At 38.8% G+C, this 24,204-nt stretch overlaps 1 protein-coding gene across 2 annotated transcripts; it reads right to left on the bottom strand.

Annotated features, from left to right (window-relative positions):
• Positions 1–286: 286 nt before the first annotated feature.
• AVPI1 (arginine vasopressin induced 1) lies at positions 287–23,791 on the bottom strand. Of its 2 annotated transcripts, none has more exons than XM_044056226.1 (3): positions 23,533–23,791; positions 17,756–18,155; positions 287–3,873 (listed from the first exon to the last, which is right to left on the bottom strand). In XM_044056226.1, exons 2-3 carry the CDS (start codon positions 18,088–18,090, stop codon positions 3,669–3,671), a joined length of 540 nt encoding a protein of 179 aa, XP_043912161.1. In that variant the 5' UTR covers positions 18,091–18,155; positions 23,533–23,791; the 3' UTR covers positions 287–3,668. The 2 variants fall into 2 exon arrangements, with proteins under 2 accessions (XP_043912161.1, XP_043912162.1); XM_044056227.1 differs by lacking the exon at positions 23,533–23,791 and adding an exon at positions 23,293–23,417.
• Positions 23,792–24,204: the final 413 nt, after the last annotated feature.

The following is a 24,204-nucleotide window of genomic DNA, read 5'->3' as shown; positions in this document are numbered from 1 at the left end:
TTTTTTTTTTACTGTTTATAGATGGACCTTACACTGAACTAAGCTACTTAACACTGAGAACAAGTCTTTCAGAATCAGGACAGACGAACAGCAGCTCTTTTGGAATCTGGCCCATTGTGTCCTTCCAGGCAATATGAACTGCTCTCACTAGTATTCACTGATAACTGATGAAATGAACTTTGCCCAGGACAGAACCTAGCAGCTACATTAATTTCAATTTTAAACTCCAATTTTTTATGTACACTTTCATTTTGTTTCAAAGACAGAAAAAGACAACCAAAACCAATTCATATTTGTTTGCTTTTATTCTTTCATTAATGTGTGGCCCATAAGTCTTGTTTCACAGACTCGCAAACCTAATAAAATATATTTGTGTCATCCACAATAAAACATGTCATACACACTCACTACACAAGACAGTGTAATGTCAGTTTATATGATCCTGGACAAGGAAGAAAGTCTTTTAAGAGAAATTATTGTTGTGAGGCAGTGGTGGTGCAGCGGTTAGCATTGTCATCTCACAGCAAGAGGTTCTCTGGTTCAATTCTCGGCTAGATCGCCTTCTATTCAGAGTTTGCATGTTCTCCCTGCTGTCGAATGAGTTTTAAAGACATGCAGTAGGTGCGTGCGTGTGTGCCTTCCGTGAAGGTTGGGTGCTGGGCTGGCAATTCAACACCATAAAACCTCCACTGCCAATCAATCTGCGGAATGGTAATCCGCGGTGGCGGCCTTAACGTGAGAAGCCGAAAGACAGTTAGTAGTTCAGTCAACTAAAGGTCAGAGACAGTCACAACTAATAATGCCAAACATTTTTCTCTCTGATTGTGTCAGTGTTTACACAAAACATCTATTTTGATGGTTTTAATGCTTATTAGATTGCAGAATCTCAGGAATGTAAAAAATATTTGTCTTAAAAACCTTTCTCACCAGTACTGAACTTCCTTTACACCTCCACTCTCCTCAGTAAAACTAACAAGACATCAAAGTAAAAAGCTCTGATTACTCACTCCTAGCAGTATAATATATCTGCAGATTTTCACTTACAGCACAAGCTGAACATGCCAAATGGAGCAGCACCAGTAACAGAAACAAGTCTGGCATCTTAGACCACTCAGACACTGTGACAGATGCGTAAGCCTTGAGTCATCTACCTGTAAATATACCTGAATGTCAAGTCACATGAAAACCTGTGTGCTCACTTTTTTCTGTTTCTTTACATGGAATTTTATTACTACTTTCTTCACAAAACCATGAATCTTAGGTTTTAATTGTGTCATGCTTTCTACATAGAACTAAAAGAGCTGTGATAATAAAATAGGTTACACTTAGTGTTTCCATACATATAGGTACAGTTAAACAACTTGGAATTACCAGTTTCATAAAAAGAACAAAGTTAATCATATTCTTAAAAAAATAACTGAAAACATTTTTCCAAACTGCTGTTAGTTAAAAATTGCCAAATATATATCCTTAGAATCTTTATAGTGTTTCTTAACAGGAACATTACACTGTTGACAGTTTTTGCAAATGTTCTGTGCAATTTAAAGGTCTTCAGCCTTTTGCCCATTACCCTGTACTGACTGCATGGATAATATGTTGCATGAAAAAGAAAAAATTTATATCCAGCATGTTTTATAGATCTTGAGTAGTCACTGTGAAGTTTGCAAGATTCTTTACCAGCCCTGTGATAAATTAATTTATTGTTGACAAATTCTGTATTCTTTTACCAAGCAATGTTTTTTAAGAATTCAGTCATTTCTGTTAAATGAGTGACTACATGCTAAACAGACTCACAAAGTCTGACTTCTGATGTACATGGACTCATGATATATGATTACTTATGAATATGGACTTGTAAGGTATGATCACTGGTGGATTTTGTACTATGAAGTACAGCTGAGAGTTAGTTCTGTTCTCAGTCACTGGTCCTTTAAAATGGTCAGCCTTAAGATTATTGATAACACACTAAGAATAAAATGTAAAGTTTAATTGTCCCTATTCGGAGTATTTTCTTGTACACTATAGAGTGGAGCTGCTTAATTCATTCAAGACACGGAGTGTCAATTGTAATCTGCACTAGCCATTACAAAGGATCTGCTGCATAATTCAGTAGCTTTGTTACACTGTTGGATACGTAACTATAAAATGTATTTCCTTTCAGTCTATTTTTTATGACTACTGTATTATAATATGGAGTAAGTGGAAACCAGTGTTACCCCTCTGTCTCTTGCTTTTTTAAATAAGTCAGTCTAAAATAAAGTAAGCTGAATTTAAGAGTTTCACTGGAAGGAAAACCATCTGGCCACTTCCGGTTACCTTGAAGTGCGCTGCTTACATTCTAAATGTGTTCATCACTTGCTCAGCTTAGTGTCTTCATTTTTGGTTTTACTTTAAAGAAGTATTTACCAAGATAGTGAAGGGTGAGAAACTACTCCATTTCTTATGGTGTCCTTCTCCATACCATTGCTTCAAGGTAAGCTACAATGTAGTTTTAGTATCTGGTAACGTGCTTAATTCAGTTCAGGATTCCACTATCTAGCACCATTGCAGGTTGAGCCATAAACACACACACACACACACACACACCTTCAGGAATTTAAAAAAATCACTAGATCACCTATCGCCTGTCTTTGGGATGTGGGAGGAAAGTAGTGCACCTGGGAAAAACACAGAGGGATACAGGGAGGGCATGTCAGTTCATATATCAGGCACCCAAAGCATTGTGGGGCAGCAATGCCATCTGTTGTGTTACTCTGCTATCCATTAGCTGGAATATAGAGACATTAACACCCCCATCCCAATGCACATAAATGCATCTGTTGTGTTACTCTGCTATCCATTAGCTGGAATATAGAGACATTAACACCCCCATCCCAATGCACATAAATGATTCAAAGGGTAGTCTACTGGTCAGAAGAATAGCTTAGGAAAATGGATACTGATCATTCTGCGTGGCAACTAATTAACAAACTTTCAGCAGGTTGCATACTGTCCTACCTCACAGTTATATGTAAATGTGTTGCAGCAGGTCTCATTGGCAAATAAGGTGCAGAATCGTTGTTGAAGTCACCCTAAGGAAAACACTCTGTAACAACCAAAGGACATTAAATAAAATACTAAACTCTGTGTCAAAAATACCTTTTAGTGTTATTTGCTGGGTCAGCTACCCATACCATACTTAATGATAGAAAAAAATACCTTAGCATAGCCATTTCCCTAACATTGCCCTTTACATCTGCATTTGGTTTTAGATGAGTCACGCCTGCTAAGTGGCTAGCACATTTAGACATACTAGTGCTTTTCATCTGTCTTGCCTTATATTTGCATTACATGTAGAAGCACTGCATAGCTTTCTGCAAGAAGACTTCATTCATGACTCATAATGAAATGTCAGACTGATAATCTGCTTTGAGGTGTACAGTCTGTTCTGCGTGGTAAGCCTATTAGCTTGTCTTCCTTGTCTACATGCATGCTGAAGCTGAGTGGCAGATCTGTAAGCTATCCACGGAGGTTTATAGACATCTGAGAAGTACTGTTGTCGTGCTACAAACAGCTGCAGGTCTCATTCTGATTTACCAGCTGACTACTTAACAAGAAATGTTATGTCCTTAGAAGTCAGGTCAATGGATGGGAGGGCCTCTGATATTAATTACGTGTTAGTGCTGTTCCTAATGCAAGATCTGATGCAGGTATCTGGCTGGATCCTGAGACAGCATCATCTTTCCCCTTTTCTTCGTTTTCTTTACTGGCACTCTAATCTTGTGTTTCTGCTTCTGCAATTTCTTGCTCCTGAAGTTGGCTTGGCTAGGAAGAGCAGACTGTGCAACTTCCCCGTCAGAGAGACCAATTACACGGCATTTACTGTCATCAATGCTGTTGAGAAAACAAGGGGGAAGAATCAGTTTCTTGGGAAAACAAGCTGCATCACAATCATCTCTAGTAAGCAAGACCTAGTAAAGTTTATCTAAATTTGAGTACTAAACCTAAGTATTGACTCCACAATTTTTATATGAAATAGGACTGACAGAGTGGTGTAAAGGAATATTTATATTCAAAGTGACTTGTCATTTACTGCACTGAGACAAGTGCATTAGTCATAAAATGTGAACTTCAACTGTTAATATTCTGAGTTTACACAAAAGTATGCATTATAAGTTAGAGTTATTGTATAATAAAGTAAAAACAAAACTGTGCCAAGACTTCAACTCACTGTTTACCTGCAGGACAACCAGATTTCTGTACTACTTGTGTAGATGCAAAAGTAGTCATCTTTTTACCTGGTTTCACATTATACAATACAGCCACAACCCAAGGGAACTACTGTTTACTAATCTCTGCTACACTAGCAGATACCCAGCTATGTTTTACTCAATGTAATAAATGCAAAGCTCATTACAGTGCTATTGCCCCTCCAGATCAGTAAGTTACAGAATTGTATTTCTGGAGCAAGTCCCTGCTAGGACTAGCATGGTCTGTAACAAGTAAGTACACAGCAAGTCTACTGACAGTCTATCCCTATGATTTAATCACACAAGGATTTCCTGGGTGATCTATTACAGTACTCTGGTAACACAGGGTGCCCGTGAGTGATCTGTTTTAGATTTGCTTATGTTGTGTGCAAATAATAGATAGGTACAGTACCACTAGCATTACATACACATAAGTACAGTATCATGTCTTGCCAATCATGCATGAACACAGAAAACACAAACACAAGATACACTGATTTTTCTGCTTTGGAAGTTAGAGGCACATCTTTACTCTTCACCGTATTAATAAATACATAAGGACCTTTTACACATAGCATTTTAGTGCAACTATAAACACTATTAAAACTACAAATAAAGCATAGTTAGGTAAAGGAGAAAGCTTGATTAAAAACAGTAAATTTTTAGGAGGCCCTGAAAGTGGAGATTCAATTTATAGATTTGGACCTAATAAGGCATGGGATTCCAAAGCCTTAGGGCCACACTGTCAAATGTCTTGCAGCACACTGTTTTGGTTAATGATAGAAATTTCTAGCAGCCCCAAGCTAGTTGAAACAATTGTGGAAAAGATTTACAGTGGGGTAGGAGATCAGTCAGACATTCGGGGCCCAGACAGTGCTAGCTGTCAAATGTTAATTTTATTTATTTATTTTACTATTTAACATTTATTTACCAGGAAAGTCCAACTTGGAACTAAGCCAATTTTCAGCAGAGGCCCCAGGAGAAATGCTCCAGACGCATGTCTTTATAGCATGGAAGGAAACTGGAGTACCCTCAGAAAACCCACACAAACACAGGGAGGACATGCAGACTCTGTAAAGAAGGCACCCCACCCGAGAATCGAACCAGAGAACCTCTTGCTGTGAGGCGACAATGCTACTGCTGCACCACTGTGCCGTTCATGAGTTAAAGGTGCAAATCTTAAGAACTCCCACCACATCAGCAACTAGTGCAGCTTTTTTTTTTCCTGAGGTAGAGAGATATGAATATTTCTGAGATAACAAGCCAAAAAGAATACCACTTAATTCTGTGCAACAGTTGCTAATACTAATTTAGAGAAAAATAAATTGCAGTAAAGCTGGGACTTCACTAAGGTACTCAGATGAAGTAAATATGTCAATAGCACATGAAACAATATCAAATATGGAAAAGTGTTTTTATTTTGGATGAAAAGATGCAGATCTGACAACCACAGCTGTCTTGATGTAGAATAACTGGTAGTTATCCAACAGTACTCCCAGACTCTTAACTTGATCCACAGCTTAAGTATGCCACCACCCAGACCAATATGAACATCAGCCTGTAGGAATAAACAGCATTGGGCAGTAATAGGTTCATACTAGGCTATCTGCCCTGGGGCATTTATAAGCCTAGCCAGAGTGTAATTGGCTTTCACCACCCTTTGATTTTGAGTTTACTGTGCCCTTTTTAAGGTTAGTTTACTGTAACTCTGTCTAGTAGTGACACAGAAGTAATCCCCGGGGTAAACCTACGATCCCCCATCCACTCATCAAGATTCCTCTTGAAGAGAGTCAGTGAGGGGCTCTGCCTGACATGGACTGGGATTCTATTCCAGAGCGAAGGGAATAATGATGGAAACCATCCTGCTGGTATTAAAAGCATTAATCCAGAAAGCATTGATAGACACTTGTGATGTAATTTGTAGGAGGCAATTATCCCACTGTAAAGCAAGATCATTTTCTTTATATTGGCAGTAGACATAAATATGGGCATTCTCCATATAGAGATTAAAATTCAGCTCAGACTTCTAATGATCTCTCCTAATGGTATGGTGTAGACATACAAATGCTCAAGTGATAAGAATGGCCACCACTGGTGTCTACAAGATGGGAGTGGTGGTTTGGAAGAAGAGGAAAAGGTCCCAGAAGAAAATATATAAAATCTATTTTTTTAATAATTAGAAAAACTTACCCCCCCCCCTTCCCCGGGCACAACAGTTCCAAAAGTAATCAGAATGCTACATTTTACAATGTTGAAGGCTGTGCTCAATCAGGGAAGGTCAGACGCAGTTTGTCTCCCCTTTCTGTTAAAGATATGTACCCGGATGAGAAATGATACCATGCAGTGTCCCATCATGGACGGTTTTGCAGAAGTAATGACTGGTCAAGAATAAAAGAAACCATGAAGCCATCACTCTCTCCATAATCTTCCCGAGAAAGGGAAAGGTACAAATGCCCTTTCAAAACAGGGATCTCCACCACCTCCTTCAGGGAGCTCAGAAAATTATCTGACCTAAAGAAACCTTCACAATGACTGAGAGGATCTGGCTTTTCACGCATCTTCAATTCAGAAGTTCCCCTGTAGTCTGTTATACTTAAAGAAACACAAAATGATCCCATGTGTAACACAGTACAGTAGTACTGTCTTCAAGGGAATCCCTGAGGGGCTTATTATAGCACTGCCCCACAGGGAATCCTTCTGTCCAGCGCAGTGTGATAGGGTGATACTGCTTGCTAAGCTGTGGCATACTAACCATGAAACCCATAGATTCACTGCCTACTGGAAGTCCCTGTATGTCCAATTACAGTATTGAATGACCTATTACAGACCACCTAGTATGATCCAGGAGTCACTGCACTGTTTGTTACAGCACTGTCACTACCCAAGAAATGGTGTGGAGGTGGGTATGTACAATGTGCCTTCAGTTGCTGATGTTCTGCCATTTTCACATGCTCTAGTCACCTTTTTGTTGCAGTTTTGTTCTGCTTCAGGCTGTCACTAATGCAAACACACTTGGGTGTCTCCCAGCTTGCTACAATGAATGTCATAATATGGTACTTCATGATGAATGTGGAGGATCTTGAATTCATTTTCAAAAGTGCAGCAAAATGTTCTGCAGGTGCACTGAATATGAACTTTATATTGTCAGATATTTTACTTATTCCACCTCAGTGTCCTATATAGTCCATTTATCTCCTTTTTATGAGTACCTCTTTTGCTTACAATACAGTTTTTAAAGCTTTCCATGGACTGTGGAATGGCAGTACTTTTTTGCTTAAGGAAATTTACTAGGTCAGTGTTAAGTTTGGCTTTTTTTTATTGGTAAGGACATAATCATCTGAAGAAATGGCATGTCATTGACACTGTCAGCTTTATTTTATTTTTAATTAGCTAATGTTATCCTTTTTGTTTTGTAGATTGTTTCCATTTTATTTTTATGGAGTTTTTGTGTTGGACTGATGGCTTAAACTGTAGGCTCTCTAACTTGTATAGAGGTTCAAATGACTCTGTAATACAGTTATGGTTGGTGGTCTACCTTGGACTTCATAGCTGCTTTTGGATGAGCTTTGATTTTTAGTAAGAAGTGTCCAGAAATCCATTTTAGTTTTCCTTATTTATTTTTGTGGAGATTTTAGTGTACTTAATGTTAGTTTTTTTTATAATTAGTATTTATATATTTTTATATACATTTGCACTGGAGATATTGTACCTTTTTGTTTATTTATTTTTACTTGAATTCTAGGTTATTGTTAGTGTTATAATAGCTTAAGTTGGACTTTTACTGGTTTATTTACATTATGTATATGTATATTACTATATATACAAGGGTTCCAATCAACAGACTATATGTGTAGCTTACTACACGTGCACAAATTATCTAATGTTAAGCACAGCCTAGAGAAAGGTGCTGGTTTCTGTGTTGTGTGAAACTGCAGTAAACAAGAGATTGGGGATATGCCCTTTTTCCACTGTTGTGTGATCTTGCAGCTGGTATAAATAATGTTGCAGGGGTATGGGAGTAAAGGGAGATTTCCCCAAGCAATAAAAATAAAATGGTGGTGGTATCTTGTTTGATTGTGTGTGTGGTATGTTTGTGTATATAGTGTTTGAGAATGCATATTTGATGTGGGATTATAGTACGGAGTGCGTGTGTTTTGATTGAATGTGCGGTACACAAGGCATGCATTATAGTGTTTGACAGGCTGTGTGTGTGATTACTTTTTTCCAGTGCCTGTGTTGCAATCACTTCATTTAGATTAATCAATACATACTCCAGCAGATATAGGTGTAGGTATTTGTGAGTATAATTTATAATCTTGTGTGCATGTTTATGTACGTGCAATTTTTTGTTTATTGTAGTTTGTGAACTGTTATGGCTTATGACTCTGTGTGTGTGTGTATATTTATATATATATATATATATATATATATATATATATATATATATGTACATACACACACACTTTTTACGGTTGTATAGGAGTTTGTTTTTTGTGGATACTATACCATATACATTAAATTACAGTACATTTGTGTCTATGTTTGTGACTATTCATTTGTTGTTTTTTGTGTGTGGTTTTGTTTATGACTGTTGTCTGTTTTGTGTTATAGATAGGCATTTTATGTTGTGCTGTGTTTTTATGATGTGCTTTGTGCTACTTTCTCTATTATGGCATGCGTTGTGAGTCAGTGTATCAGAGAGAAATTTGCTTTACTTGTGCTTTTGAAACATGGACTGGAATTCAGAAAAAGGCTGATGGTAAGAAACAAGATTCAGAAACAGCTATGGCAGCAATGAGAAATACTTCATTAAAGGCTCATTAGCATGTCTCTGAATCACAGTTTAGTAGCAGTACCATCAGACCTGATGCTGGTAGTGTTCTCCCTAGAGGCCCAAATATAGCATTAGTAAAGGCACCTCCCTTCATTCAGAAAAATACACAACATACCTATGTACATACTCCCAAACACACATCCACCTGTCAATAAAGAAGCCCCCCATGTTGATCACACTCAGGGAAACACACTCCCTTTCATCCACATACACACATCCTGACATTTGATTCCCTGCCTAACGCCCCTTGTGCAACTACCCAGGCAACAGCGCACACACACACACACACACACACACACACACACACACACACACACACACCCTCTGTAGAAATGTGTGTGCATATCCACACATTTTCACAGTAACACCCCACCCTTCTTCCACACGAGAGAATGATCGCTGACCTCTGATGGCATCATGTTTTACAATGCTAAGTGGTGCTCTGAATTGCATGTCGGTGTAAATGACCACCACTAGCATTGCTGGGAGAAAGCACATGCTAATAGGCTAGCAGAAGTATCATGCAGCTCTGCCCACGAGACAGCCCTCGTCACTGAAGTACCCCTAGTTGGAAACCTTAGCAACAGGATGGTCTAAGAACTGGAAATGGTTATGAGAAGGGGAAAAGTGGCCTTGTGATAAGCCATGGTTTACTTATTATAGCACTGATTTATAGTACAACATATATAGATACTTAATATTTCATTGTATTTAGTACATGAGTTTTAGGTAGTTCAGACTTTCGTGTCATAGTTCAGTTTAGCATAGTCTTAGTCTTCATATTAGATTCTTAAAAGTAGGTATGGTATAGTGTATTATTTCCTTTATTATCTGTTGTTTTTCTTTTTTTCAGGTTTCTCAAAGATCATAATGGTTTCCATTTGTCTGGAGGGGATTTGTATTGATTGTGGTGTCTTGTGCTTTGCTTCTTTTTAACTTAATGATGGAACATCATTTTTGACTGTGTGTATGTGCACTTTGTTGCTTCAGTTCCGTTTTTGTAATTTTGCATTTTTTCATAGTTTGCTATGATTTTTCTACCTGGAGTTATTTCAGTTCTTTCTTGTTTATCATTGTTTTTATTTATTTGCTCTTATTTTTAAAGTTTTGCTTTTGTTGATTTGGATCTGTTTGTAACTGCAATATTCAGAATTGTGAGAGGGCAGCTGTTAAGTATTACATATAGAATGCTCTTATTAACAAGTGTTGATAGCTTTATTAATGCATTAATTTGTTTTGTAGGGGGTTGCTTTTTCAAATGTATGTGTGGCGAGGGGGAGGTGCTATCCATAGGTTCATAGGTTGGTACTAGGCAATTGGCCCTAGGGCCTATACAAGCCTAGCCATAACAATTCCCTGGCTATTTCTTCACACACTATTTACTTCCCTGGACCCCTGTCTAGCAGGGAGACTGGCGTGATCCCCGGGGTGAATTTCCTTTCTCCCATCCAATCATCAAGGTTCCTTCTGAAGAGGGCCAAAGAGGCGCTCTGCTTGACATGTATGGGCAGTCTGTTCCAGAGTCTGGGGAGTCTCTGGGTCAGGAACCTATCCCTCCAGCATGATTTGTTTATTGTGATGACAAGATTTAGATCCCTGGAGCATGTGGCTCTGAGGGATTGGGATTTCTTTAAGTATAGCATGTCCAACAGCTCTGGGTTTGACATGGCCTTGTATGTTAAGCAGAGATCGCCTCCGAGTAGACGATATGTGACAGAGTGTAGCTGGAGTTTTTTATGGTGGTCAGCATAGGGTATCTGTTTTAGGCCCGTGATTCTTTTAGTGAGGTATTTCTGCGGCCTTTCCAGTTGTTGCAGATGTCTTGAGAGGTACATGCCAAATGGGGCATTGTATTCTATAATGGGTCTAATGAGGGATGAGTACAGTGGGACAATGACCTCCTTTCTGGATGAAAAGCCCTTAGTGATGAGGTGTGCCACATAGGATTTCCTGACTGTTGTGGTGATGTGGTTATTGAAGGTGAGACCACTGTCCACCTGTGTCCCTAAGTCTCTTATCACACTTTTGCTGTTTAGTGTACAGCCACCTATGTGATAATTCACATGTACATGTTTTTTTCCCCAAAGGGGATAACTGTACATTTCTTGGCATTGAGCTTGAGCCCATGGCTCTGGAACCAAGCATCTGTTTCTGTAAGGCTCTTTTGTAGAGTATCCACATCATTTGGGGATTCAATAATGGCTCCCAGTTTGCAGTCATCTGCGAACTTTGTTAGCCAGCGTCCCTTAGTGCTGGCCTGTACTTCAGAGAAGTAGATGCGAAACAAGAGTGGTCCCAGGACTGAACCCTGAGGTACACCACTTGTCATTTGTCTGGAGCTGGATTTGGGGTCAGCTACTTTTACAGTGTGGGTTCTGTCAGTAAGCCAGTTGGCAACCCATCGAATGACATAGGGATTAATGCTCAGCTCAGTAAGTTTATCTATGATTCCAGAGTGGGGGATGGTGTCAAAGGCCTTGGTGAGGTCCAGATAGGCTATGTGGACTGCCTTTCCCTCGTCCACGGCTCTGGAGACTAATTCGAAGAAGTCAATAAGGTTCAGGAGACAAGATTGTCCCTTCACGAGCCCAAACTGGGTGGAGTCCAGTGTTTTAAGGTTGCCAATGTCTTTGCTTATAAGTTCCATGATAATACGTTCCATGGCCTTGCAGATCAGGCTTGTCAGACTGATGGGGCGGTAGTTCCCAGGATCCAAGGTGGATCCCCCCTTGTGGAGTGGGATAACTGCAGCTGTGCGCCACTCAGTGGGCACAAAGCCTGAGGTGAGCCACACTTTATAAGCAGTAAAACTCCAACATTGCCATATCTTGGAGTTTTGGGTATACTTTGAAATGTTGCAATCTCTGTCTTGGTATGAATTAATGGCTTTGCACTTCCAGTGCCTGTATTTAAGACTATCACAAATGAACTCATTGTTAGATATGTGCTGTTTCTTTTTCATATGTAAGTTTATTATTTTTTTCTTCAGTTCTTTTGCAGGTCTGCATTATATAGTTTATTTTCTGAAATGTGTATGTTGCAGTTTGTTATAAGTGTAGATATTTTACCACAGTCCTATATGATGCTTATATTTCATTAAAGATTATGGGAACTGTTTCCACATTCTAATCTAAAGGGTTTTAGCTTTGGCCTGGTTTCTTTACTTTTGTTACAATGATGGAATCAACATGTATATATTTTGGATGATGTAAAATCAGGATGCACATTTGTTACTTATATTTTTGTACTAGAATGTGTTTATTCTGCACCCGGTTTTTGAGAGTTTTGCAGTGGGACAAACACATCCATACATATGGCTAGTGGTCATGTCACAGAACAGCAGTCATAATCCATCCCCATAGCTGGATCATGTATATTTTGACTTGTTCCATTGTATGAGAAATGTTACAATGCAATGTTTATGACACATTGGCTATGTTAATTGAGGCTGCCACTGGATAAGGACTGTTACCAGCAGCTTATCTGTGAGGGACTTTACTACAGGACCACAACACTTTTGAAATGTCTCCTTATAGAGGGTGTAATGAATACAGCAGAGGTATAGAAACAAATACTGAGTGTCCCTTCAGTTTTTAGACAGCACCTGATGATGAAAATTCCCTCTTTTATGTCTCCATTTACAAGTACTCTTAAGCCAAGCTGGTGGCAGACGATGTACATTGACTGTACGGAAATGAGTCAACATTCAAGGGTTTTCACAATACTAAATGCTGCTACCATCTTTAAACATCTCATTCAACTATAAACTGTAGACAAGGAAATGGCTGGCAGACTAAACCCTTCATTTGTGAATGTTACTTAGGTCTAAGAACCACAAAGAATGCATAATACAGGCTAATACAAGATGTACTTATGCTGATAAAGCTAGTTATCTAAAAAGTGCAGCCGCTTACATAATATAATGAAACCCACAAAACCAAATTATAGTTAGTTAAAAATCATCTACTTTCACTTCACTTCTTGATGGGGGCCCCAGTGGCAGCAAACAGGACAGGCTAAACTTGCAACAGAATCTGTCTTATCTTGGGAGATTCCAGAGCATTCCCAGTCTAGCCATAATATAAAACCCTGCTAGTGTATTCTGTCTCTGTCCTAGGGCATCATTCTAGTGAGACTTGCCCAAAATAACTCCCAAGAACAGTCACCTAGAAGGCACCGATTCTTGAGCCACAACTTTTGAATTACCAAAATCCAAAGAAGGAGTGCATTTTCTCAGAAGATCTACTGGAACATTGCCTTGGACAACAAGTCCCATAAGCCTGTAAAGAAACTTCTTTGCTGCAGCTTATACCCACAGTCTCATTCTCTAAGCTCAGCTCAGGATGACCATAGATGAAGATGGACAAGCCCAACATAAGTTTATCTGAGAACCCAGTTCCCACTTTACCAGCATAGATAGATTCAGTATATGAAACACTGCAGCTATTGCCTCAGTTCTGATTCTTAGCCTCATATTCCCACTTGTCATCACTTGTGACAGGACTCCAAGGTACTGAAACTCCTACAATAAAGGGTTGAGTCAATCCTTCTCAAGTGTGAAGAGAAAGTCACTCTTTTTTGGGGAGAGCACCATGACCTCAGATATGGAAGTGCTGATTCTCATCCTGGACACTTCACACTCAAAATGAGTGGCAGCATACCAGAATCATAGTTAGATGAAGCTGAAAGAGCAAGGTGCATTCATTAACAGTAGCTACATCTTGATATCCTGTATGTGCATGTCATAAACAGGATTGGTGACAAGATGCACTCTTAGAAGAGCCCAAAGCACACCTTTAATGAACTCACTACCAAGAATGTTGACAACTTTCAAAGCATGCATACAGGGATTGGGGAGCAGGTGGCACATATACTTAGGTATACAGCTGTATGTTTTCAGGTACACAAAACAAATGTAGATTAGATTACTGCACTCTCATTCATGCAGCTACACAATGCTAAAAAGCTGGTCATGTTTTGCACAGCCTGAACGAAGTCTGCAATGTTAATTCTGAAATTAAAATCCACGAGAAAGTATCACTCTGGCATTGCTTTTTCCAGGGAGACTACAGATTGTGATCTCCCTGTACTTGGACTACATTCTCTAGTTCTCTTTCTTAATGGTGGGGACAACCACTCCAGTTTGTCTTTGCTGCAGTACTGTACCCCATTCCACGCATCACTGAAAATGAACATTAGCCACACAACCCAGATCTGTCCAATGCCTTCAATATTCCTGGTTAAATATTTTCCACATCTGCTGCCTTACCACTATGTTGGCCTTACACAACCACATTTACATTATCTAAAGTGATGGAGCCAACTCCAGAGACTTCTAGAAGGCTCAGAATAATTACAAGGTTTGCCAACACCTCTCTTATGAATCAAGACTGCCCTTCATCTATGAATCAAGGCTTTCCTTCACCAGTACTAAGTGGGTAGCTCACCTTCATTTTAACAGCTTCCCTTAACTCAGCTTTCCTCTAGGTCCTAGAGTTACTACTAGGATACACACTGAGAAACAGCTAAGCTCCTTGTTGTCATCTCAGTGAACAAGATTTTGAATATGGTCAATTTTGGAATGTGTGTCCCTGGACTCAGTTAAAAACTCAACCAATATAGTCTTAAGAGGAGGTGCTCTTCATTTGATGTGGATGACCTATAAAAGTACCACCACCTTCCTTTGCCTTTCTGCTGGTAAGATAAGTCCCACTTTATACTGGTAGCCTATTTTACTACCCTGCACTACTTGTATTCAGCACCTTCCACAAGACAAGGTATGTTACCTTACAGTAATATGGTTGGTGTACAGTTACTTTTGTAGGAACAAAACATATTTACATTTAGTTTTAAGTCACAAGAAAGCATCAGAAATCCAAGTGTCATTGGGAAGTAGATATTTAAATTAACTTCTAGCCACCTGCCTAACAAACTAAACACAACAGCAGATGAAGGCAGAAACCCCTTACACTTCCTCTGGTAAACATATACTAAATCAGGACAGCACAGCTGTTTGGGGAAACTGGTACTGTAATTTCAAAGTGGCTGTTTTCTTTTTAAAAACTTTATTACTTCTCAGACACTGGAATTTTAATATGTACTGTAATATATACGCATGCACATATACACTTGCATGTGTATATCAACATGAACACATATGTATTCAGAGGCAAGTCTATACACAAAAACCAGGAACACACGAGTGTAAACCCACATATACTGTATACTCCCATATATAAACACACAGGCACATACATATGCAGGATTGTATACCACACAGCACAGATGTGGGTTCATTATCCAGAACAAGGTAGAAGTTATTCTGTGTGTCTCAGACAACATAGCTGTATTTTTCCAACCCAGAACTGTGGTTATATTTAAACATATTTAACATCTGTAAACTTAATATCCTTTTTTGTACGGGGCTGCCAAGAAAATTTGTAATTCTCAAAATATAGCAGAGAAATAATTTATTATGTCCACTTGATAGTGGCTATGAATAAAAGTCAAAATGCAGGTTACAAACTATGTTTATAGATGATTTTCTATAGTGAATGCAACATTGTACTTCTCTGTTCAGGCCACAAGAGGCATTTTCTTTTGCATAAATATGGATATACAAGTTTACATTCAGTAGCCACAAATCACTGTAGGTGTTCGTACAATGGAAACAAGAATGATCCCCCCCCCCCCCCCGAGTCAATGCATGTCACTTAAGCATGCCTATAAAGAAACTGGCAAAATACATTAAGATAACTGGATGCTTAGCTCTCCCTAAACTTTACTTTGAGACTCCAAAAAATAAACATTTTGCATTACTTCTTTAAGACCTCACATCAAAAACATTGATAGCTGTTTACAGTACAGTTTTAGAGTCCGAAAGCCTGTGTTTCACAGATATGTAACACATGTAATTATTTTGCAGAATTAATCTACTTTTGAGTTGCTTCTGTAGGGAATACACTGTTTCACACACTGGGGAGTTTAAACAGAATGCAGACCATCAGAGTATGATTTATTAGGACGTAATTTTTTCCGAAAGTGGATGCTCATGTACAGCTTGCTCTCTTCTGGTAACTGTTCATTTGTATTATTTCTACCCCATAACTTTCAATTTTTACTCCCCAAACTATCCCTGGTTGTCAATTACATCTGTCAGTCTGTGCTGTTAACTTAGCCTGTGTTTTATATCCCCACTTTGTGCACAGATACATTATTCAGACTACCTTTCGGATTACTTGTTAAAGGGACTCAGATGCATCAAGACCGTGAATTACCTTATTCTAGTCCTCTGGCAAAGCCATCCACTGTACCTAGTGTGCTACAGGAATGAAGAGGCATGTAGGTCACACACCCCTACTGTACTCTTCCCTGATATCTCAGTAACCACATATAGTTATTTTCATTACTGATACAGTACAACAACTTGACTGTTTAACAAACACCCTTGCTATACTTTAGGGTAATAGTAATTATATAAGTTACAGCTTTGGAACAGCATTTCTAATGCCATCTTTGTGCTCCTACATAAAATGCTAGTTTTTGCTTCACGTGAAATTAATCCAGTTATTTTTCTTTAAGTTTCAAGCTTTGTTTGCTTCTAGAAATATTACTTCCACATTCTTGTGAAATCATCAGTATGCAAAAATGGTCAAAGCCCTCCTAAGAAATGACTTCAGTGCAGTCACACACAAGTACTGCTCACCTGTTTATTAATAAATTTATACCAAATAATTTAAAGTACAAAGTGATTACTGTATATGAAAATATGCAAAGTAATTCACAGAATAATCAGGTATAAGACATATAAAATTATATTTAAGGCAGTAGCAGGCTAGACACCTGTAGAACAAATTAAAGTACAAATAATAATATCATTAATAACAAATCGTTACAGCTGTTTAATGTCAAGACATAAGGGAACAGCCACAGAATGATCACATTTCCCACTCCAGTCCCGCTGGTGTGTTTGGACATCCCTTCAGGTGCAACTGTCTGAAGAGTCAAACAGTCAGGTTGAGTCATGGTATCACTTATACGATTTTTTAGATGTGCTATATTTTTCAAGATGGTGCGTGTCTTGTCCACTCAAATTAATGCAGTCATATAACGCATGCCAGTGTAGGTCAAAAAGGGGGAACGGATGAAACCCTTCTTTAGGGCAAACAGTGAAACCAGTCAGGTGAATTAATGTCTTCCGAGTACGTCTACATGCGCCATTTGGTACGTTTATCAAATAAAGAACTCCTTACTAATTCTGATGGATAGCCAGGTCATGAATCTGCTCTTAATAGCACTAAGTGTATTCTGATTAGGGTAGTTCCAGCTCATTTACAAAATGCCCTTAGTTCAGTCTTACTTTTTTCTTACTAACATAAAGTCCTCCTGCACAGTGAACAGCATACATCCAGTTCTACCCTCCCACCATCAGTTCAGAACTGTGACAGTACAACTCTCCCACCATCAGTTCAGAACTGTGACAATACAACTTTTTTCAGTTTCTAACCTTCAACTTGCTGCTACAGTATGTTAAGCAAAGGCTGAACCTGCACAGTCACCATCCGTCTTGTTAGATTCCTGGCTATACTGTGACAGGACAAATCTGTCCTTTAGGCTTTAATTTGAGGCATAGTAATAAATATCTATCACTTTGCTTTCTCACAAAAGAAAGATACAAAAGTGCAATTACTACCAGAGGTTGCTAAATGCTTTCAGCCAAAGGACTCCCTTGAATTCATGTCGTCTCTCATCAGAAGGTTGTGCTGGATCAGTTAGTGATACAGTCTGCTTTTTCCCTTTCAGTTGCATCAGTGCTTCGCCTATATCTTCACTGTCTTTCAGCTCCCAGATAATCCGTGCCCGCTCCTCTGCTTTTTTGTCACCTGTCTTACGGAAAAGGTCTGCCATCTGGTCCAAGTCAATGTCCTCAAAAATGTCTGCAGCAGCCTTCTTTCTGCGAAGCATTTCAGACCTTCTCCAGCATGGTGCAGGGCTTGCAGGGTAGCCATCTGTGCTGGTGGTTTTCATTTTTATTGTATTTTTCGTTGTGTGAACCACCCACCACTTTAGTGATACACGAGAAGAAATGGCAGCTGCAAAGAAAGAAAAGCAGCTTTAATAAAAAAGTAATGGCTTTGTATATCAGAATTACTGGAAAATAAAAGTTCATCCTTAAATAACTAAGAACATACCTTCAAAAACTAATGTGAGTTTCATACACTCCTTTTACAATACGTGACTGCACATTAACATCGACAGTTTTTGTACATAACCTGCCAGCTGTATTTGGTTGGTTTGAATCTTTACCCCCTACTTTTATTCCACTAAAACGGTACTAATACAGTATCCCCTTTCCTACTCAAGTATCAAAATGGGAGCACATGCGAGCTAAAAAGGCATGTGCAAAACTGGCCAACCAATAACCTTGCAAGGCTAACCAAACAATTACATTAACTGCTTCACTTCCATTGCATGTTCGGAAGCAAAGTACAAAATAGGTGAGGGGTGATGCACTCTACAGGACACAGTCTAACAGAAACTGTCTGCAACACTATCAGGGGAACAATTGAGTAATAAGTATCACAGGATAAATATGGTATAAACAGCTAGGGCCATGTGGGCTGCTCACTTAATATTTTATGTTTGTGAGTCAGCGTACTAGGGTTGCTGGCCTTTAGAGCCACAATCCCATCTGCTGTAATTAGACCCTGTGCATATAACTGCAATTTCAAAAATCAGAACACTGATGTTAAGACTCAGTGTACTTTGTTCTATTAGATTTTATAATGTATTGCCTTGTTCGTAATTAAATGCCTCCATTAATGGGAAGGGAAATCCTAATGAAAGTTCAAAATGGTAGCCCTTACATGCACATACATAAGGAGTGATGACTACAACAGTAGGGAATAAAAGGCTCCAAATATTAGAGATGTGATGTAAAATGACAGAAAAATAAGGGGAATCAAGAAGTGCTTGTTCACAGAAAAACCTGCAGATACTTGGAAGGGACTGCAGGACAAAGTGAAGACTTCAGCTTTTGAGCATGCATTACAGATTATATCCCAGAAGCAGGAGCAGGGGAGGCTCAACAGTGAAATATAAAAAGTAGTTCAAAGTATTGTTAAAAAATGTAGCAAATTTACAGCTGTGATCCTATGAAAAGCACCAGCCCTTCCCTAAACATGTTTGCTCAGTGCACTTTATCAAGCACTTTGTCATCTCTCAAGTCAGGGCAACCACATTAAGAATTTTTTAATAACCACCTGCTGTGACAAAGAAAGCTGCCACACCCAAGCAGTGAAAGAACAGAAACTACATATTTGATTACTTTTCAAATATTATAAAATACTATCCTAAATTAAATATCCAAATTTAGAGTGGAAATGCCTCCACAGAAGCCACATAACAGAAAATACTAACAGCTTTAATGAAATAACAAAACATAGTTTAAAACTGTAGTGGGTTTCTAAGTTTATGTTAAGGGGCAAAGAAAGTGCCTCAAATCCTTTGGTTGCTGTGTACACATAATTATGTAAGCAGCTTTTAGCATTAATGATGTGAATCAGTAGCATTATGTCTGTGGCTGCACGTGCATTTGTGGTCTCTCTTGTTAAATGCTTCTTTAGTTCATACTGTTATCTATACAAATGAACCTAGCTTGAAATTTCCAGCTAGACATTACATTTTACCATTACCAACAAAGAAGAGTAAAAACAGTCTGACTGAAGTCAAGTTGTTTTTCTAACAGTGTGAGCTGGGTGGAGTTGACAGGTTTCTTTCGTCACATCCCATGCTTAGTCTACTGATGACTGCAGAGAAAAACAGCCACCAAAGGCTGTATCTATGCAGAAGTCTCTCTGCTTAAGAAAGATAATAGGAGCACAGACAAGTCAGCACTTGTAAGGAAAAGATGAAGATAAAGCTTGTTTACAGTACTGCTGCAGCCAGGGAAAACAGATTTAACCATAAAGGCAAATGATCGTCATAGAACAGTCATTTCCAAGGTTTCACATGACACACGATAGTTATAGAATTCCTGTTTGTCACTGTCATAATCAGCAATGCTAGACAAGGAAGGCATGTGGGTAATAACTTCATGAACCATGGATATGCTATCAAGCAAAAGGATAGAAAACATTTACATCTAGACAAGTATAAATGAAAATGTAGCCACAGTGCTCTGTCCAGTTTTAATATCTGGGTGAAGGACTACAGCAAGTTAAAATAGCTCTGAGACTTTTCTGGGATTTGAACCTTGGGTTTATTTGAAGGCTTGCTGAAGCAGTTGTCCATTAAACCACCATCAACTGGGGAGGGAAGGAGGGGATGCAGTGTTATTCTGTGGTAGCTCTTGTTTACTAAACCATGTCAAAATGCACTTGGTTTAGCACCCCTACCCCAATACTTACTACTGGCAGAAAGCTACCCACATCCTCACTAGCTTGACTGTAGTCTCTTATTCTGCTGTGCTTTTGCATACACCATTTGCTTTACAATCCTATACCATTACAGCCGTCTTTTTTCTGCAGCTACCTTATTCTTGCTGTTTTTTCAGTGTGGTTTCCAACACTGTGTACAAAACTCCAGATGTTGAAAGTTTCATCCCAGCAGACAGCAACTTTGAGACCATCATGTTTCTAAATGAGTGGTCCTTTCTCTTCTTTTTTTAATACAGCAAGAATAAATCCAGACAGCATACACTTGTACACTTTGGACATTACCACTTTGCAGCTTTCAGGAATTGCTGCATTAGCTATAGACAGTCTTTTCCCCTCTCCAGTTTTAATACACAAGAAAACTGGATATTCACTTAAAGGTCTTGCTCAAACATAAATATTTGGCTATGGTAAAGGATAAAAAAGTAGTTATGATATTATAACAATATATGTCATTTTTAGTTCTTAATTCAGTGCATCTTACTCGGTGGACACTGCTAGCCATCTTTACGAACAAACAGCAAAACTGTACAAAACGTCCGACAGATACCTTACTAAATTAATTTCAGGGTTTTAAGGTTGTTTCACTCCCCATAAATGAAGGTTTATATCTGAGCAAGTAATCACTTATACAATCAATGACTTGGAATATAGATGGGCAATCCCTTTTGTAACGTATTGTAGCCTTTTGTTATGAAAATACATACCTTCTATCGAAAATAGGAACTTTCACTGTATTACTATATGTAAAAGTAAACAAATTCAAATGCACTGCAGCAACTAACCTTGCACCAATATTTCACTCTCACTCCAAGCTACTTTTTATTACAAGGTATGCCAGTACATACCATGATATCATGGGGTACTCCAGTTCTGAAATCTACACAGATTAATAAACAAAGTAACAAGGTCTTGGAGAATCTGAACCACCCTGGCTAACCCATGTCCTGTGCTGGCTCCACTTCAGCCATCTGTCTTCCTAAAACTTAAAGGATTTAAAAGAAAAAAAAAACCTAAGCTGGCTTTACTGTCTAATCTACTGAACTAATTCCTAGTATAGCCATGACTGGGGCAATGCTAACGCTAACACACTGAAAATGCCCTTTTCTTTGCACCCGTTTTGGATTTGTGAGGTTAAATTGTTATATTTGTTTTGAAAGCCCTATATATGTTAAATAACTTGCTCTTCAATTTCCCGTGTGGCACAACCCCATCAGTTTACCTGCCTAATATGGTAGAATTCTAAATAGTACTATCAATACTTTAAACAGCATTTCTCTGCAGTTAGGTACAGCAATGAGATGGTAATGAGTTTCATACTCGAGTTTTGTGCTTGATCCCTCCTGTCTCTACTTGCACACAGTAGAAGTCAAGTTACCCAAGCAGATAATGTGTTTGAACTTTGTATGAAATTAAGCACTTACATCTAGTGGACTTATCTCGTTAACAAATGTATAGAAAATACATCCCTGCTGTTTGAATACAGGACTTGAAAATGAACACTATCCTTCTGATTGTACTAATTAACTGCAGGTTTTTACCTTGGAGATGTGATGTTATTACATATACACCATACCCATCTGTAGCTTGCATAATATTAACTTACTCTAATCTGTCATTCAGTTTCTACAGATGATCAAGTGAACTCTGTCCTCTGGGCGAACACTGCACCTGAATTTTTCCTCAATGCCTGCTCATAATAGTTTTATATGTGTTTACTAGGCTAACGACCACAAGGGTCTTTTTAAGCCTAGCCATGCACCCCAAATCTCTGACAAGTTCTGATACCCTTGATAAGTCTAAGCACGGGCCTGGGAGATGAGCCATTAACAGGTTACCCGTTTGCATCGGAGACATAGGTGCCAAACCCAGGGATAAACTTCCAGACTCACAGGACAAGCTGCACAACAAACCTAAAACATCCTAAAGTACACAGGGTACTAAAAACAGAGAAGTTAGATGCAGCATGAGTGCATGTAAGACTTTATGATTTACCACATACACTTTAACAATATTTTACATTCTACTGATGTAAAACCATTAAGAAGCATTTTAAACTCTGAGGCTTCAAAAACCTATTTCTGAAGCATTACATGAGATAAGTTTTACTCAGCAGTTATGTACAAATCAGGGAACCCAGCTCTTCAGATCACATAGCTTGAATCTAATCATACTTTCAAGTGGTATACTCCATGCAGCATCTGCAAAGTCCTGCCACTTCACTAGCAGCATGCAGTGCGCCTGTCATGGTGCAAACTACTGTTTACTTACCTTGCTGCATTAAGTCACAGGTGTTACATTACTGTGGCCACTGGCCACCAAATTGTAGACACCTTATGCCTCAGTCTTAATGCAGGAATTCTGGGCAAAGCCAAACATAATGAGGAGACAAAGGGCCAGTATCAGGGGCAGATTTTAAATATCAAGCTTATAAACTTAATGTTTACATTCACATACATTTCCTTGAAGGGTGCGTATTTTGAAACGCTAAAACGTCTGCCATTATACAGTTTCTTCAATATTTAGCGATTATATTGAAAATAGAAGGAACAGATCAAAAATATGAGGCAAATATCTATACGTTTTTCAAAATTCTAGACAGCTGAGAGCTGGATCGGTCATACTCTGTGGACACATACATATACCCATTTTCAAGAAAGAAATTACTTGGTCAGAAGTCTGAGTGAAATAAGGGTAACACGGCTAACTAAATATGTCCCAACTACGCCGTAACGCACAGTTTATTTTTTTTACAACAGCTGTAGATAACTCAGTACTGTTAAATTAATCTCACCACTCCAGAGTGAACATGCGACTTTTTCTCGCTTGTAATACTGCTTACAATGTTTCAGACCTCTACCCCCTTTCTGTTACCGTTTTGCACAGTGAGAATGTGCCTGCGAAGGTTCCTAAAGGACACCCTAGTGCCAGTGACGATGGCTGTCCTTTGTTCTCCTTTTTTAGGAAACATGACAACATGCAGCTGAATATCCCTCCCTCCAGAGGCTCCCTACAAAAGACAAGTATCACCTACCTGGTTAGCACTGCAGGGTCTGTCCGGATCGCAGGTCAATGATTAAACGATTACACGGCTTTCCTGTCTTTTCGGTTTGTACCACTGTTGCCTTGGTTGACTGTAGTTTTAAACAACAGTTATTAACACCTGTCACAAAGAGTTCTTGTATTGGAGCTTTGCAGGGTCATTTATAAAGAAAAGTGGGCAGTGGCAGCAGCCAATCACACGAAAAAACCCAGCCTTCTTCCAAGGAATATATGAGAATACTGGCATAGGTTTGGGTAAGTGGGAGGGGCGGAGTTTTTTTTTTAACTGGAGGACGCCCCTGCGCCGTGGCTGGCATGATCTCAGTGCAATTGACGTCAGTGACTGTGAGAGTGCTTTTGCGACTGGCAATCGGCCATCTCTTTAGATGGAGTCCTAGCACGAGAAAGGGGGCAGAGCTAACGGGATGTGGACAGTGTGACTGCGTACAGTCTTACATCATTGCAGCGATAAGGCTGTCATTGGAGAACTATTAAAGTCCTGCTTTGTATTACTTGTAGGACCTGCTATTTATTTGTCATGGCTTGTGGTCTTCATCTAAGAACCGTCAGCATATTGCCACACACGCACACACACACATATATATTTTATATATATATATATATATATATATATATATATATTTTTTTTTTTTTTTGCAGATTG

This window comes from Protopterus annectens, chromosome 14.part0 (assembly GCF_019279795.1).
Source record: "Protopterus annectens isolate FY-2018-M chromosome 14.part0, PAN1.0, whole genome shotgun sequence".
Classification (NCBI taxonomy): domain Eukaryota; kingdom Metazoa; phylum Chordata; order Ceratodontiformes; family Protopteridae; genus Protopterus; species Protopterus annectens.
The sequence above is the reverse complement of the archived record's forward strand: the minus strand, read 5'-3'. Positions and strand labels throughout refer to the sequence as shown.

Coding starts and splice junctions, on each gene's coding strand:
- AVPI1 (XM_044056226.1), bottom strand. CDS start 18,090: ATGAAAACCACCAGCACAGATGGCTACCCTGCAAGCCCTGCACCATGC. Junction 3,874..17,755: donor AAAGCATTTAGCAACCTCTG/GTAGTAATTGCA, acceptor TTTTCTCAACAG/CATTGATGACAGTAAATGCC.